The sequence below is a fragment of the Amphiprion ocellaris genome, chromosome 16 (genome assembly GCF_022539595.1).
Source record: "Amphiprion ocellaris isolate individual 3 ecotype Okinawa chromosome 16, ASM2253959v1, whole genome shotgun sequence".
In the NCBI taxonomy this organism is placed as follows: Eukaryota; Metazoa; Chordata; class Actinopteri; family Pomacentridae; genus Amphiprion; species Amphiprion ocellaris.
Genome location: NC_072781.1, coordinates 4,005,408 through 4,023,726, shown reverse-complemented (window position 1 = coordinate 4,023,726; position 18,319 = coordinate 4,005,408). Strand labels below are relative to the sequence as shown.

The 18,319-nt window shown below is 41.2% G+C and overlaps 1 protein-coding gene across 1 annotated transcript in view; it reads right to left on the bottom strand.

Moving 5' to 3' along the window:
- The window catches only part of lrpprc (leucine-rich pentatricopeptide repeat containing), a 72,026-nt gene that overhangs the window by 34,661 nt on the left and 19,046 nt on the right, over window positions 1–18,319 (bottom strand). The window contains exons 13-23 of the mRNA XM_023264856.3: window positions 18,206–18,296; window positions 16,585–16,654; window positions 13,704–13,731; window positions 13,082–13,139; window positions 12,007–12,113; window positions 10,209–10,286; window positions 9,873–9,944; window positions 9,563–9,676; window positions 9,331–9,461; window positions 8,951–9,036; window positions 1,930–2,137 (exon numbers count right to left, since the gene is read on the bottom strand). Of these exons, the coding sequence (XP_023120624.2) occupies window positions 1,930–2,137; window positions 8,951–9,036; window positions 9,331–9,461; window positions 9,563–9,676; window positions 9,873–9,944; window positions 10,209–10,286; window positions 12,007–12,113; window positions 13,082–13,139; window positions 13,704–13,731; window positions 16,585–16,654; window positions 18,206–18,296 (1,043 nt within the window). The remainder of the gene's footprint in view (window positions 1–1,929; window positions 2,138–8,950; window positions 9,037–9,330; window positions 9,462–9,562; window positions 9,677–9,872; window positions 9,945–10,208; window positions 10,287–12,006; window positions 12,114–13,081; window positions 13,140–13,703; window positions 13,732–16,584; window positions 16,655–18,205; window positions 18,297–18,319) is intronic.

Genomic DNA, 18,319 nt, shown 5'->3' with positions numbered 1-18,319 from the left:
GGACAGCTCACCTGTCTGGTGTGAATAAAAGTGCATAATATCATTTGTAACTTTAATTATGATAACATAAATAAAGCAATTGATCACATTACTGCTGTAAACAGTACAGTACAACAGATATTTAACAAGACATATGTAACTCAGAGGAAAATTGTTAATGTGTTGTCAAAATCTATGGTAACTTTATTGTTGGTGTGTTTCATTAATCTGCATTTTATTGGCATTTCATTTGTAATAGACAGAAAATTTTACACCAAAGTATAGGAAGGCATTATGTGATTTTGGCCACTAACTGCCCTTTGTGCTCTGTCCCCCAAACCGTACAAATTGGAGCCCCCAAAACTCCCTAAAACACTTCACGCAACTTGCCTATCTGATAATGTGAGGACATGTAGTTCAGACTTCTGCCGTCAGATTACCATCACTAACACGTTCAGATGCCGTGAGATTAACAGAAAGGAGTGCATGTCTGGAAGGGGCTTAGATAAACCATATTGTGATGATCAGTTACAGCATCTTGATCGTAATTAATTCCATCCTATGAAAGGGCAAAGCTGCTGTAATGCAACGCAAGACCGTCTGACAGAAACCTTGATTAGTAACCTCCTATCCATGTCACCATTTCCTAGTATATTAGGAGCCGACACTAAGTGACTCAGTCTTTCTTTCTCTCTGTAATATAAGTTAAAGAAAGAACTGCAAGAGCGTCTGTGTGCTGCTGCTGTTTCCCCAATGTGATGAAAAGCAGACAACTCTGTCAAACAAACTTTATCTGGACATTAGTTTTGTTGACCGACTCTTGACAACCAGCCAGCTAAAAGCACACGGACGTACCACTGACAAAACGCATGACAGGTGATGGTAGAATACCAGCAGCTATCTTGTTCCCTTGTGTTCATTAGTGTGTGTTTGCTGCAGTATCATTTGGAGGAAGTACAACTGGCACTTGATTTGTGAGCGGGGCTGCGGTAAGCTGCTGTGTGCGTTTGTGTTTTGGCTGCTGTTGATGACCCAGGAGTAAATTAGCCTGCTAATCTCACAGAGGCAGTGATTAACGAGTGAACCTGGAAGCTCTGTTTGTGCCAGAGACCAGACTTACAGCAACACAAACAGCAGCAGGGGAGCACTAGTGTGTGTGTGTGTGTGTGTGTGTCTACCTCTATGCAGCATGTACACTAGAGGTGTATGAAAGCATGTGCAGGGCGTGTGTGTGTGCGTGTGTGTGTTGACGGGCCCCTAACGGTGCACCGCGTGTCTATGGTAAATCCAGCAATTAGTGCTCTGTACATAATTAACATGCTAATGAGCTGATCTACTTAAAAGCCACTCTGACAAATAGAATATACGCACATACGCTGAATAACACACACATGCTGAATGGAGTCGAAGGGTGGGGCAATACCACTGACCCCCAGCCAATGTTTACTGACGTTCATTTGCATACTAGCATTATGGGAAGAAGCATCGATGGCCATCTCTCAGCACAAACACACACTTAAAGCTCGGAGGATAGCAGTGGGTGTTTCAGGAGATCAGGGGTGGGGGCTCATGGGAGAGGTTGCAGCTGGCGAATCCTCAAACAAACAAAACCTGGCTCTGACGCCGCACACAAACACACACTGACATAAATGAGCAATTTCCACATCCTCTCTCTGTCTGAATCGCTGACCCAGAATATAACCTCGGCTATGATCATAGGGAGGGATGAGTGACTCATTGAGACACACATACATACACACACCTGGCAACAGGCTTTGGCAGATGAAGACACAAATCTGAAAACAAAAGTGAGCTTGTTGGCTGATTTGTGGACAACTTCAGCCATAAAAAAATGGAACGCAACATGTTTTAAATCCAACCGAAGTGAGTGTGTATTATTTTGTGATGAGTTTTTTTGTGATTTGTAAGGCAGTTACAGGTTGTTTTTACCTGTCCAAGTACGCAGTAACCACAGGGGAGCAGAGGTTGGCGGTGGGCTTGGCCAGACCGAGTGTGAAGATGGTGTCCTGCAGCCGTCGGATGCTGCCGGCGCCGCCCTTGGCCGCTACGGCGTTGAGCATGTGGAAAATCGTGGTGATGCTATTGTCGTTCATAACCACATTCTTCTCTTTCATCTCCTTCAGGATGTCCACAGCCTCTGTGAGGGAGAGAAAAGTCAGAAACTGCTGAGTGAAGAAGCATCACTTGTTACAACTCTCAGATGCTTCGATTGAGGTGAGTGTGAGACATTCCATCGACAGAAAGTGACACGAGTGTGATTTAGAAGTAAAGGGAAAACGGGGAAATATAAAAGAACAAAAGAAAAGGAGAAAGAGAGATAATGCAGGGAGCAGAGAGAAAGCGAGAGGTGGGTAGAGCTTGGCTGGAAGAAGAGTAGGGTGTGTGAATATGATAAAAGGCCCCTTTAGCTAATTCCATGTGGGGAAAACAAACCCATATTAAAACAGCATTTTGCGCCCAGCGGGGATGCAAATCCAACCCCATATAATGCCAACTCTGTGCTAATTGCTACTTGCGGTTTTCTAAACGAGACTACAATTACCGGACCCCTACAATGGAGGCCAGCTTTTTGCCGTGGCCATGTGGAAAGCACTTGGGGGGCTAAATTATAGGTATGTGGCGACAAGGGCCTGCCGTGGACCTGGTGAGACCTCGGTAAGCGGGCTGAGGGGTGGATCAGTTTGGTCAAGTCCAGCCGGTAATGGAGGGCTTTTTACTGGGCCACGCGCCCATCTGGCCAACCCTAGGGGCTAAATGGTGAAAAAGGGAGTGTGGTATGTGTGTGTATATGTGGTGTATCAGGGTAAAGTAATTAAGATGCGTTTACAGTCTATTTAGACAGCTGCTAATGGGCTGACAGCGATACAGCCGCTCTCCACCACAGATACTAATCTATACTGCATGACCAAGAAGAAGGGAGGAGATGGAGAGATGCAGAGAATCTATTTGAATAATCTGCATTAAGCCTGCTTAAAAATCACTCAGCAGAACTACTTGCTTCTTTTATTTGGTGAAAATTTTAGCAGACATAAAAGCAGACAAACTTCCAGTGAACAAATGTGGGTGTAATGATAGCCACACCTACACAGCTGTTAATACAACAAAACCCCTCAAACAGGAACGTCACTTTCTACTGGGAACACACATTCACCAACACACACACACTAGTGGGCTGAGAAACAGGCCACTGGTGAGTGCTTTGGCATCCTAATTTCAGTCTGTCTCTCCATCTCCCCACCTCCCTGTGCCAGTTGTTATGGCGATGGGAACCAAAGGCTGTCACAGATTTAATGGGACGGGGGAAAATAGAGGGAAGGAAGGGTGGAGTAGGGGTGACTAGCAATGGAGGAGACACCGCTGAACAGGGGAGGGAGTTAAAGGGAGGACAATAAGAGGAGGGTGAAGCTTGTCAGAGGGAAGAGTTTGGGTAGCAGAACGAGTGCTTGACATGAGCAATGGAGAATGGAAAAGGGCAAACTTTAAAGTCACTAATCTGTTGCGCTGTTATCATCATGGCTGTAGAAATTTCCACAATGAGCACATTGCAAAGGGATGCAAGGTGACAGTTCCTGCTCCCTTTTTCCTGGCTGCCGTAATTCAGCTCCCAAATAGTCCTTTAAACTTATCGCTCAACAGAAACCAACCATGTAGTTTCAGCTGCTTCACAGTAGGATGAAGTAAGAAAGTAATTCTAGATGACTTTTACTCTCAGGCCTAGAGTGTGTTTGGTGGAGAGTGGAGTACTAGAAGCTTAGTTTAACTTACAGAAGGAGTCTGCTTACTCAGAAAAAAAGAAAGAAAAAGCGGATAAATTCCCATTGGAAAGTCTTAAACTTCAATGTGGACAGGAGTTAAGAAATTTGGTGTCAAAGAATGCAGTTTTGTGCTTTCCCCAGAAAAAGATAAGCTATAATCCTTCTATGGTACCAAAACCACCTGCCTCCAAGACGTCGGTAGAAGACTGTGTTAGAACTCAATGGAGAAGCAGGATTAAGAAATTAATTACCAGCACTGTTATTGAGCTAAAGTTCACAAACAATGAATGTGAATGACAATATAATTACAGAGATCGCTAGGCTTTATGGTTTTATTTATACATTTTTTTTTTTTAATCAGCAATACTATTTGCTTTATTCTGCTTCATCTTATTGAGTGTTTTTGCTGTGATTAATGTATTTGGATGTTTTTTTATTGTTATTTCTATTGCTTGTATATATTTTATTTATCTCTAATTATCTACTAAACTCTCTCATTCAAGTCTGTTTTTTTGGTGTTTACGGTCTTATTTTATCTTAGATTTCAGTCTAGTCATAACTGTTCTATTTTTTGTCAGTCTATGAAGCACTTTTAAAATGTTTTTGACTTGCTTGAAAAGTGCTATATAACTTAAGTTTGATAGACTGATTCATAAATTACACATTTACATGAGTGATTATTTTAGTCAAGGCAATTCATGCTTTTAATGTCAGCAAGCATCTGTGTGCAGCCCATATTCCCTGCTTGCTACATTATAAAGGGCAATGGTGTGCAGGCACCAAACACGTAGATATGACCTTCTGAGTCCTCCAAGTGGACTCCACTGGACCAGAGAAGTAGTGTAATATCAACAACTCTGCATCCATGATATCCACAGCTGTCCTGTGTAAATCCACATGTCATCTTGATGTGACAATAATTACAAAATTTGACTATTGATTCATAAAAATTTCTACTGCAGATGGGACTAAAACCAAGCCATCAGCTTTTGACATGCTCACAGTACAGCATGCTGATGCTCATGGTCACCAGTTCATTTTTAGGTTTGCACTAAATGCAAAGTACAGCTGATGTCAGTGGTTTAACAGCATTTAATCAGAAACCAAAGCTTTGGCTTAGATGAAATTTTTTGACTTGATCACGGTATAGAATGAAGAATCAGAGGAACTATGTGAAATGTATCCAATTTCATTATAATCAATATTATATTTTTTGGTCAGAATCACAAAAGTCAACCCTACTGGATCCTCACTGGATCACTAAGAATCATAGTCTGATAATCGCAAAGGTCTGCACATCTCATGACAATTCATCCAGTAGTTGCAGAGATAGTTTGGTCTGTCCCAGTCAAACAGACTAAAAATCCAGATCTACAGGAGGTAGAGTCATTATTTCCCACAAGTAAGTGGAAGTGGAGAGCCAAGTATCAGTGAAACAAATATCCCAACATCCTGTAAGGTTTTCCAGGTAAACAAGCTGATAACAGATGCTGGCATCAACATTAAACAATTTCCCTGTAATGACCTGAGCTGTTGTCAGGTCTGTACTCTTTATCAGTTCAGATGTGAGATATTCTCGCTCTCTAACTCTGTGCTTCTTTTCACGTTTCCCTCCTTCCTTCTACCTGAACCTCTCTCCGTCACGATCTGACAGACCCGCTAATCACCGAGACCAATGGCTTGGAGCTGATCTGCCCAAATGGAGCTACACTAGCTAACATCCCTCCGTCCAACGTCCAAACCTCCCCCACGGTGTTCTCCCTCCATCTCCCCCTTTATCCGTCCGTTTAGCCAGTATGCATATCCATCAGCTCAGCCGAGCATCATGGCCAGCACAGCGAGCCAGACCACACACACATCAAGAGATGGGGGAGGCAGACAGGCCAGGTAAACAAACATCACACAGCCCAGTGGTTCATCTAATGTTCTATGACTTGACTGCTAGTGATGTCTCTTTCCCAAAGCGCACACATACACATGCACAGCATCGAAGGCGAGTCCAGGACCACCTAAAGCCAGAACAAGTTGTGTTTACCAAAGTAGGAGGATGGACAGATGGAGGAAGAGGGGCAAGGACAGGTCAAAGAGACGCTGGGTGATAGAGGAGAGGTGTATTTTAGAAAGTGGAGGGAGAGAAGCAAAGGTAGAATGAGGTAAAGATGGTGTTCAGCCTCCTAAAGACCATGTTGATACATGAGGCAGCCTCAGTGGGTCAGTTATTAGAATTAGAGATGCACTTACACAAAGAGGTGATCTGATAATAAGATATTTATAGAAACACACATTCTTAAAGATTTAAAGCCACAGCATTTCTACATTGTTTTGCATGTGGTATTTTTTTTCTTTAACATCCTGTCAATCAACATAATTTGTAAAATTCTGCCCCGACTGTGGAACAATACAATGTTTAGTAAAAACAAAATAATAACCAGCATGATAAAGTTTTAAAGTAGTGTTGGCAGAGGGAAACAGCTGGATCCCTACAAAGTTGAACCTAAAACGTACAATCTGATGTACATATTATGGAGCCAGTCTTATAATTTTTGGTACACAAAGGTCTGTTAGGGAGTCTAAGTGACTCAAATTTCATCATTCGAAGTTGTAACAAAAGTATGCAACCATGGAGTCCACAACTGTCCAAGTGTGTGTTCATAAGGGAGTCTAGCAAGGCTTTAAAGCTACTCACAGCAACATTAGAACAAGTTTAATATTATATTGATCATCTCTGATCTGGTTTGCTGCAATGACTTTGGGTAAACTGTACTAATTTAAAAAGGATTTATTAAGTTTAAAGGGGCATAAATAAAGCTTGCAGTGGTTTTTCACATCTTGTTGGTGAAGCAGTGAGGGAAGCATTTAGCGACTCATCTGTGCGTATTTTCATTTTGAGCAGCATCTGAGATGCATAATCTCTTTGTGATGCAATTTTATTTCCTGTTGGACCGTTTGGTGAGCAGGACACAAACGTGGAAGCTTTCATGCTTCTCATGTGTAACAGACATGAGATACCCAACGTTGCTGCCTTCATCACTCGGTTGAAGTGATGGCATTCTGTCAGTCAGACATAAGTCAGTTTAACATGAATGTTTGATTTTCTGAAAATTTCATATGTAAGTGGTAATAATGTTCTGGCAAACTGATCATGTAGATACAAATATGGCAAGTAAAGAGATGGGTGGTTAGAAAGACGGATGTGTGACGAGATATGAGGGTTAAAGGATCTTGATGTAAATGAGGAGTGAGTAGCAGAGGAAATTTTCTGCATTAGAAGTGCTGGAATTAATTATGAAGAACTGTCAGAACAAAGGTGGAGGTAAGATGACATGAATAGAGTCAAAAGGAGGAAGTAAGGTGCAAACAAAGTTGCCTGGCGAGGTGAGATGGGAGGCTCTGAACCAAGGGCAAAAACAACAAAGCCATTAGAGAGGGCGAGAAATAAAGCAAGATGCCAGGAGACATGATCTTCATCTGGGCCTGGTGTGTGCTGGGAGCCGGGCGGACCAGCGTCTGGGTGGGGACAGGCTAACATCAAGGTTAGCCATGTGTGCTAATGTGGCTGACAAGCGTCCCCTCCATATGCACACTCTGACTAATGGCAAATGCGTTAGCACTGCCTATACACACCCCAACACACACACAGATGGACACACCATCCGTGTGCCACCAAATGCCTTTTTGCTTGAATTCACATGCAAATTTGTGTGTCGATGTGTGTGCGTGTGTGAAATGCTCAAGCACTTTGGTGGACATGATCTGCCATTAGCATCAAGGCGGATTTCAATAATTCTGGAAAAATACACACAGTCCTGTAATTTTCCCCCTCTCTCATTTCTTACTGACGTGGGTGTGTGTCTGTGTGTGTGTTGGGGGGGTAGAATAGGAGAATGACACGGTTTGCGACAGAGCGGGGGAGAGAGGGTCAGATAGAGAGATGGAGATGGAGAGAGAGCGCGAAGGGGAGGAGAGGAAAGACGAGGACAGACACGGGAAACATTTTGCCTGTCATTGAGTGCAAAAAGCAGAGCAGCAAAACTGATGGTAATTGGGTCTTCGATGGGCTGAAGGAAACCCACCGTAGCATTCTGGAAATGGCCGGCTAATGTGGTTTGAGGGAGGGAGAAAGACAGATTGTGACAGAGTTGGTGACACACACAACCACACGTCGGTTTTTAAGTTCCAGCCTGATCTCCTGTCAGAGGAAAAAGTAGCGAGGAGCCAAGTGAAGCTACTCAACTAATCAACTGGTCAATCAGCGCCACATTAAAACCGATTTTGATAATCACTCAATTAAAAATGACTATTCAATATCTTTTTTCTTTTGTTTTAGATAGTTGGTCAGACAAAGCAAGCAGTTTGAGGAACTTGAGTTGGTTCTAAGGAGTCGTGGTGTTGTATTTAACCGTTTACCCAAATACAGAGCAGTTTCTGGGCATTCTTTTGCTCCTGTTACATTTTTTACTCACTGTAGGCTCATTTTTTATTGCAATATAAAGTCCTGCACCTCTGTGGAAACAGTACAACCATGGCTAAAAGCAGAGAAAACTCAAAGATGCTATCATGCAGTATGACAAATGTATATTGCCACAAATCATTCAAAAAATTTCACACATTATTTATTTTACAAAAATTGTAAAAATGTGGAATCCACATGTCCAATTTTTTCAGTATTCTCAGGTGTTACCAATACTGAAAAAGTGACTACATACCATAGATATTTAACTAATTGCATTTTAAATTTCTTTCCATACTTTTATCCTACATGTTCACCCTGCAGTTCAGCCAAAAACAAACATTTGTCACTTTTCATGATGGTCAACTGAGGATCTAAAGGCTTTATGATTACGTGGACGAGCACAGAATTTCTTATTTTTTACAGAATCTAGTTGGAGTGGTTTGTTAACAGTTTATTTTTAGCAAATATTTAAGTGAGGCATGTAGAATAAATACCACGATTCTTAGATTTGGTTTAAAGATGGAACAGCAAGTCACAGATGAGTAGTTCAAAGACTGTCAAAAAGCTGGAAATCTGATGATTTTTATTGTTTCTAGCTTCTTGTGTCGATAAATGCTGTAATTTTGGAAATTCTTTAAAAGAAAACACGCTTTTCAAAGCCAGCAGCAGGTTTTAGTGTTCAGAGGGTTAATTCAAGACACTATACTACAAGTAATTAGTTGCAGCTCTCGGGGGAACTTACCCTCCACTCTGTCATTTAGGGCGAGAGCCTTGACCAGTGTGATGTATTTACTGGTATCCAGTGCGATGGATGAGTCCATACGACTCCTAAAAGCAGAGCGAGAGAGATGGCGAGAGTCAGACCTGATTAATGTATTCCACTTACAGTAATGCAACTCATCTATTGTGCGTTCTCAGTGATGCTGGAACCAGGTGGTGAGTGAAGAGAAGGAAACAGGGGAGGAAGAGGGAAGAGTTTCCTATGTTTTAGCTAGTCAACAGAGCGGCTGGACCCTGCATTAATGTCTCCCCTAATACCACTCAAGTTAAACTTTAATGGCCTACTACTGGCCGCAGCGCAGCCTTGTGTGTGTAGAGCATTTGTGTGTGCGCTCCACTCACAATTCCCTCTTCAGGTTGAGGGCCTCGTCCACGTTGTTGTGGCGACAGCACAGGTTGATGAGGGTGGCGTAGGCGCCGACTGTCATGTCCTGTTCGTGCTGCTGCTTCAGCTCAAGGGCGCGCTGCAGGTTCTGATCAAACAACAAAACTCTCAGAAAAATACACACACACACAGAAAAAAGCAACTGAAAACGAGAGTCTTATAAGATCGAGTTATCCAAATGAATCCTACCTCCTCAGCACTCAGAGTCTGGATGATTTGTTTGAGAACAATGTTCAACGGTTTGTTTTCTGCTTTCAGTTCGGCTAGTCTATTCTCAAGTGCCAACACCTTAGTCCCGATGCCCTGACGGACACAGAGAGGTGTTAAACACATCACAATACACAACCTCAAAATACATATCAAGCATGCACGCTCATCTCTACAGAAGAGCTCTATTGTACAGTTGCACAGGAGGAAAAACAAGCTCTTTGAAAGTAAGAAATCAAAGACTTCAATAGGTAAATTATTTTGAATGCATTGTTCACACTATCTTACTTACAGGGACACGAGCAGCAGCTGGTGTAAGGTCAGCGGACGTTCTCTCTTTGGGGTCCACCAAAGCGATCACATCCTGACACACACACAGTTAACATCTGACATTTAATATCTACTGCTGTGAGGCGACACCATTAGAGCAGCTATAATAACAGCACACAAAGCATAAATAGAGAAAACACATCCTCAGTTTAGGCATGAGGTTATCAACTTTACTGCTTCTTTTCCCAAGTGACTCTCAATAACCTGAACAATATCTGATAAATCATCACCAGTCACACTGCACTGGGTAAATCTGAACTATATCTAACAGCATCAGACTGAAGATCAGGCTCTGTACCTTGATGAGCTCGGGGATGTGGTACGACACCAGGATGTTCTTAATGCCTCTGAACAGGTTCATTGAAATGGTGATATTCTGCACAGAAATAAGAAGAAAAATAGCAGTGATCAACCTGACAACAGAAACTTTACCTGCTGAATTCTGTATGTGTTAAAAGGTGAAAGGTTGAGACCAAAGTTTGAACAGTAGCTGAACAATCTCAACTGGGTAAAGAATTATTTATTTTAAAGCTGTCACATAATTTACAACTTTAAAATTGCTGAACACAATGTTGCATTTATTAATATTGTAATTTCAACTAGGCAATATGTGGTTAAAGCTGTGCAAATGTGAGCTGGCTTTCTGTTTACTATCATTGTAAATGTGTCATCTTTAGAGTTTAGACTGTGGTTTAGTGAAAAATGATCATTTTCTGACATTTCTTTTATCATAAATGTACTCTCTGAACCCCCAAATGCTCCGGCAGGTTTGAAAGGCATGTTATCTGGACAATATTTTCAAAATTACACCATATATGAGACACAGAAACTGTAAAAACAGGAGGAATTGTCCGATTTTGGACTTTCCAACGGTTCTTGAACTGCTCATCTGTGACGAGTACTTCAGTTGGGAAACCAAATCTCAGCCTTAAAATTAGAATATTTCATTTAAACCTCCTTTCCTCTACATGATTAATCTAAAATTAGGCCACAGATAAACTGTTTGCTCAAACCAGAAACAATAAAAAAAATGAATAATTCTACGTTCCTCCACACAACCAGAAAGCTATGACCGACTCAGCTGCAATCGTGACAAAAAAATCAGGGAATTTTCGGCTAAACTGTGCTGATTTGCAGACACAGAAGAACAGTAGTAGTGACAAATCTATAGTTAGTGTTTGCGTTTGCTATTGGTAACACCTGGAGGCACTGGAAAAATGCTGTTAATTCTGGGTTTTTCAAGTTTTCTTAAACAAGTTTTATATGAAATTCAACTTTAGTTTTTCCCTTTTTTGTGTGATGTATGGCATTGTAATTGTGTCATACTGCACAAAAGACATTTTTACACTCCCTCTACTTCTAGACAGGGTTGTGTAGTTTCCATAGAGGTGCTGGACATTATATTCCAGACTCCTACAGTGAGTTAAAATACAATGGGAGCAAAAAGCACTTAGGCTTAACGTATAATAAAAATGCAGCTTTAATTTTAACACATACTCGAATATGCTGCTTCCTCTGTTTCAGTGGACTCAGAAGTAAACCATCATTCACCACTTCTACCAGGATGACATCTGTGTAATCACACAGCAAAAACACCTTTGTGACCTTTCAGATTACTGAGCTCACAGTGATTCTTTGTGCATTTTGAACGTCTCCCTTGGTTCATTTCATCCAGAGAACCATGTGAGGAGGATTTCTACAGATGCAGGTTAGAATTACCCCCGCCAAGACTGATACCTGAAAATTCTTACATGCTGATATAAGGACTCCAACAAGGCTCCGTGTTGCACCACTAAACTGCTTCACTGAACTCAAAGCAGCCAGTCGAGACGTGACATTTGACCTCAAATTGTACAACAACGTTTAATCTTTCTCAACACGTCTGGACGTCCCAACTCAACCCTTCAGAAATGGAGCACAGTATGGAGGTCATGTAAGTGTACTCGGCAGTGTGCGTGTGTGTAAATTGTGAATAATCCGAGTCCGATTACACACTGCAAATCATCTCAGAGAATGTAAGCTCCTTTAAAGCGGGAAGGTTATGAATGAACTGCGGTGTGTTAGTGTGTGAATAGGAGGTGTGTGTTTTCAGTAACCTGAGTGTGTAGCTGATTGAAGAAACTCCGCAGTTTGTCTTCCTGCGCCTGCACCTGCCCCTCCGTCATATTGTCCATCAGATTGTACAAGAAGAAGGCTGCAGAGTCTGGACGGACGGACACACACACAAACACACACACAGTGAGCAGTCGTCTTGGGAATAAATTTTATTTGCCACCGTGTCAGTCACTCGCGCCCATTTGTGCATTTATACTATTTTTCCGTAACCTCTGCAGAGTGTGTGGTTGTGTTTCGTTTCTGCTGACAGAGGCTGCTTTTGGGCTGGCGTTTGAGTGAATGTACGACGGCTGGCGGTGACAGCTTCCTCTTACTTCAGCGCTCTCACACAAAAACACACACACACACACACACACACACACACACACACACACACACACACACGCTGTTGCAGATGTCGTCTAACGGGACGTGACATGGATAACAGTCTCCATCGCTCCCACCAGCACACACACCAGTTTCAGCACTTGGGATTCTCTGTGACACACACACTGACACGGAGCGACATTAACGCTACACACACACAAAAAAAACACACTCTGCCAGAGCAAAGACACTGCCCAATAGTGACACACTCACACACACTTTAGCTACTCAGCGCTGTGTCAGCAGCCAGGCTCCATTTCCTCAGATGCAGAGAGCAGATCTTTCACTCACACACCGACACACACACACACACACACCTGGACGTGAACACACACAGGCTTCATGACGAGTAGTGGGCTGGGCAGCGGTCTACTGCTACTGAGACTGAACGCAAACACACACTTTGGCATTTTTTTGTCATCTGAATCATCGTTGGAAGGTGACAGAGTCTGCAACTTTGATATGAGATAGATGATACATGCACAGGCCTCCTCCCTTCTCCGTCACCTACACACACGCACGCACGCACGCACGCACGCACGCACGCACGCACGCACGCACGCACGCACGCACGCACGCACGCACGCACGCACGCACGCACGCACGCACGCACGCAGGACACGTCTTGCATGTCCTTGTCTGCAAGTTATGACTTCCAGATGAGAACAATGTGCAAAAATGTTTCCTTACCAGCAGGCTTGATGCCTTCTTTGGAGAATCGCTCGTCTTTGTACAAGAGTTCAGTAATCTGGAAAAACAGAAACAGAAATTTGACACAAATGGATTTCACAACACAAATCACAGCAGGTACAAGAAAGAATAACTTAAATAGCCACATAAAATGACAGGACAGTCCCACCATACCACTCCCAGTCTGTGTATATTAAAACTTGTCTTTTCTTCCTCAGTAGTCCTTCGACTGCAAGTTAGGCTTTAATACACGTGAATAAATTCTGCATTTGCAAACATCTTGCCTTAAACTGCCTGAGCTGAATATCATCCCTAAATGTTTCTTTATTCCGTATAATATTTGTGGCATGTATTTGGATTGAAGGGATTAGATGGTATTTGTCATAACGTATGCGTCTCCCTAAACTCAGCATGTAGCAAATATGAAATACCTTCTTTATAATAGGTATTTATCTTTAATGGAATAAGACATAACTAGTTCCAGCTTTAACTTTACTGAGTGTGCTGCTTCTTTTACACTTAAGTGTTTTTTAATGCATCTTTTGATGCATGGGCTACTTTTAAATTTAGAAATCCTCTTTATTTATTCTCCACAGGCTGTGTGGACACTTTGATGTCTTACCTTCACCATGGTCTCCACATCGGTGGACCTGCAGGGGGCAGTAGAGGACAAGACATGAGTCAACACCAACCACCAGCAGGTCAAGAAGACTCCAACTTGTCAGAGTTCATGTGCAATCTGGTCATAAAAGACGGTAAGTTTTTCTTTTGCTTTTAGGTTATAAAACATGAAAGGACACCTACGCATTTGGAAACACATCTCATGCGCATGCTTCTTATGAAAACTCAAGCCTGACAAACTAATTTCCTCCTTTCTTGCTGCTTTTTGACATGACTGTATAAAACTGTGTTTAGTTGCACTCCTTTTAAACTTGACACATAAAAATCTGTTGATGCGCTTATTTCAAGAAGCTTTAGGTAAAAATATCAGGGAAAAATAAGATGCGAGTATTGTTTGAAGCTGTAAAAACATCTATTTTTACTACATTTTCCTATTTTTCCCACAATTTGAAATATCCATTTACATGTTACATGTTCAAATATGGATACATTTTTGAGATAAATGAGTTTAGATGAGTTAATAGATAAATTAGGTGTTTTTTTCTGAACACAAAAGTGATGTTACGTCTGAATTCAAGTACTTGTAACACCTGACAGTGTCATGTTGCCATGGTTACTGAATTGACAGTGTAGCACAATACAATACACCCAGAAAGAGCGGCGGATTTTCCAGTTTGACACTCTCAATCCCGCAGTACAAGAGAGCAGAGACGGCAGCACAAAAGCCCGGGAAAACCACAAAAGACACACTCGAACACAAAGTCACGCGCACAAACGCTCGGGCTAAATGATGACAATGTGTGACATTTGTGGCGTTGTCAGCGAGTTGGTGGAAAGGAGGAGAGAGGGGGAGATGAGAGGAGAGAAGAAGAGGTCTTTAATGATTAAATTATCCCCTGACCTTGTCTTTGACAGGGGCAGGTCCCGCATTGCAATGACACGGCGCTCGCAAACACACACACTCCCCAAGTGACAAGCCCAATTATGACCCTGTCAGGCAACCTAACCGTCACAAGAGTGAGTGTGTAGGGGTGTGTGTGTGTGTGTGTGTGTGTGTGTGTGCTAATGCAATGAGAGCAAAGCAAATGGAGGTGAGGAAGTGGATTCAGACACCAAAAAAAAGAAAAGATGCACAATTAGTGGAAAATCTGACTTAAAATAGCAAGTTAAGAACATGGATAGGACATACACGCACAAAGTATCTGGTAAACTACATTAATTTGTGAAACCTTGCCTTAGGTATTGCTACCAGTCTTTCTACTGAACATTTCTCAACTTACTTTCAATTTTATTTTATTTTATTTACCTTTATTTAACCAGGAAATCCCATTAAGATTAGAGATCTCTTTTATAAGAGAGACCTGGCCAAGGTAGCAGCCATACAACATTTAAAAGCTCTATAAAACAGATACATGATACACAAATAAACAATGAACAATAAAACAGATTGACAGCTGTTCAAGGACAGTGACCCCTTAAGAAAAACACTGACATTCCTCCTTTAATATATTCTTTATGATACTCTTAAACTCTCAATCAAACCTTTTTCTCTGCTGACATTATTTTTCACATGTCCTTGAAGTAAAAAGTATAAAACTATGCTGCCAAGGACCAAATGTTGAATGTGGCGGCAAGTAACTAAGTATCTACTAAAGTATTGCACTTGAGGACAACTTTAGGTCTCTTGCACTTGATTTTTTTTTTTTTACTTCGATTTCAGATTTTGACAATTTAAGAAAAATATATTATTTTAACTCTACTGCATCAGTTAATGACTATTTACTTAGCAGAATGAGTTTAATAATGCAAAATATAATCAACAAATAAATTATAATGTAATGTCTTCGATTAAGATGAGCATTTATTGATCCTAAAGAAATTCACAAGCTGCCCAGCAGATATTAGTTTGATTATTTTTACAAGCTGCAACATTAAAGTGAGAAACACAATCATGCATAAATTATAATCCAAATATGAACATTATTCTGAATGAGTGCTTTTAGTTTATTTTTATGCTAATACTTTGTACTTTTACTTAAGTATAGATGGCTTTTGATTGTGACTGAGTATTTCTATACTGTAGTATTGGTGCTTTTACTTTACTGCAGCATCTCCATTAAAATAAAACACAGTGTAAGACCACAGAGCATTCCTGGCAAGAAATCACATAATATTATCCTTTATGTTAGTTAAATTATCAACATCAGCTGAGTTAATAAACACATCACCTACAACGAAGAATAAACTGAGCTGAGGTAAAAGCTCAAAGTTACGCTCAGCTGAGCGTATTCGGTCTTAGTGGAGGAAATAACTTCGGTCCCTGCAGACAAGTCAGCACTTTTCTCTTTGACGCACCTCCAGCCTCGCTCAGGGGGTCGGAGTGTTTTTGTGTGGGTGTGTGGTGCTAAACTGTAAATATTCATAAACACCCCTTCAACAAAAGCCCGTGGGTCAGAGCCTGGTCCTAAGGCTAACCGAGTGTTTGTGTGTCTGAGAGTGTGAGTGCGACTGAGACCGATGTGGAGGTCTGGCTACGAGGGGCAGTGGTGGGCATCTGCTCATTTACATATCTCTCACAGTGCTTTGGGGCGAGAGCCGAGGGATGACGGCCTCCATATGCATGAGGCACCCAAATATATGTGTGTGTAGTATGTGTGTGTGTGTGTTGTAGTGTTTTTCCCTGCAGCTGTCCACACGCACAGACCCTGTAGATGGTGTGATCAGCTGCACATGTCATATTCATAGCATATGCCGCAGTGACCTCCATAGTGCTACAGGCCTCCTGAAAACACCACTGAGGAGTTCTGAGGCAAAATATGGAGAAATATGGAATGATGGAGAACATGTGAAGACATAAACAGATGATGGGTTAATTGACTCACTTTCTGAAACCTGTGATGAGGCTGCCGCGGAAAAAATTGAGGTCCAGTGAAGGGAAGGATGGATCTGACACTGGGAAATAGAAAAGACAGAAAGTGATTAAAACTAACTGAAATACTACATTCACTGCTGTATAACTTACTGCTACAGAACAGTTTAAACAGATACACAGATTAGAAACACATTAAAAGGGTAGTTTAGAGAGAAACAGCGGCATTTTTTATTCATGTCCTCCATCCAAACTTTCCCAAACAGAAACTTGCAACCAGTGCACCACGAGAAAAATACAGTTTTTAAGGCTGCATCTAACAACTATTTAGTCATTAAGTCATTAAATAACTAAAAACAGTCTACTTTCACTTGATATTGTTTGAGTTGCATGACTAAAAAACCCAAAAATGTTCAACACACAAAAAAAAGGAGAAAAAAGCTGCAATTTTTTAGTATAAAGAACGCTAAACTAAAGCAAGAGTCCTATATGAGGGTGATCATGTGGTTGCATTTGACAAAATAAAGTTCAGGTACTGCCTCCTCTCAGTACTGAAATCTCAGCCGAACACAAAAATTCAGAGTTTACTTCGACATGTTGGCTATAAACTTTCTTTAACCTCATCAGAGAAGCCAAAGCACAAATATTAGGTAGACTAAATTACTATGGGAAAGAGATATTAGGGAAAATATTGAAGAACAAGAGAAATCCAGACCAGAGCTGCTACAATTAATCGATTAGTTGTCAACTTTTAAATTAATCGTCAACTATCTTTATGATTGATTAATCAGTTTGTGTAATTATTCAAGGAGAAGAAGTTGAAATAATCTGCTTCCAGCTTCTTAAATTTGAATATTTTCTGGTTTCTTTCCTCTTCTGTGACAGTAAACTGAATAAAACAAGACATTTGAGGATGTCTTCTTAGGCTTTACAAAACACTGTTAGACATTTTTCAATATATTCTGACATTTTAAAGACCAAACAATTAATCAGTGACTCAAAAAATAATAACTGACATATTAATTAACAATAAAAACAGTCATTAGTTGCAGCTGTAAATAAAATAAATTAAAGAAGCTAAAAGGTGCAGTATTTTTTTGCTTTATAAACTTCTTACAGATTTTTTGGGAGTCAATTCTGTCTTTCTGGTAATTGTGTATATTTACATTACTCTGGGAGAAATACAAAACATGTTGCAGACAACTGAAAACTTTCTTCATGAGAGGTGAAAAAAGGTTAATCGAGGAAACTTTCAAATACATAAAAAGAAAACAGAGCAATGTATGTGAAAATGAGTGGTGGATGTTTGAGACTAAAAGGAGACGAAAGACAGAAAACAGGACGAGTCATCCATTATTTAACAGCCTCTTCTATCCCGTTCCTCTGCCAGTTGAGGCGCCTCTCGTTCTTGCTTTTTACATATTCACACAGACTAATCTCTTAAAAGGCCTGATGAGCACCGAGGAGTAAAGTGGGCAAATGTATGAGTGTGTGTGTGTGTGTGTGTGTGTGTGTGTGTGTGTGTGTGTGTGTGTGTGTTAACGCTGGGCCAATTAGCCCGCAGGCGAAGCAGCAGATTTTTATGATGTTGGCTGCTCAAGATGCTGATCTCTGGCCTGTGTCGGAGTGCTTACAGAGGGTGTAGACTTCGGTCAGGTTGCTCCCAGCCAACAGGCGAATCTCCGAGACCAAAAAGTCCTCAGAATCCAAGGAGATGCCCCCGTCCTGAACAGAGAGGATTCAAATTT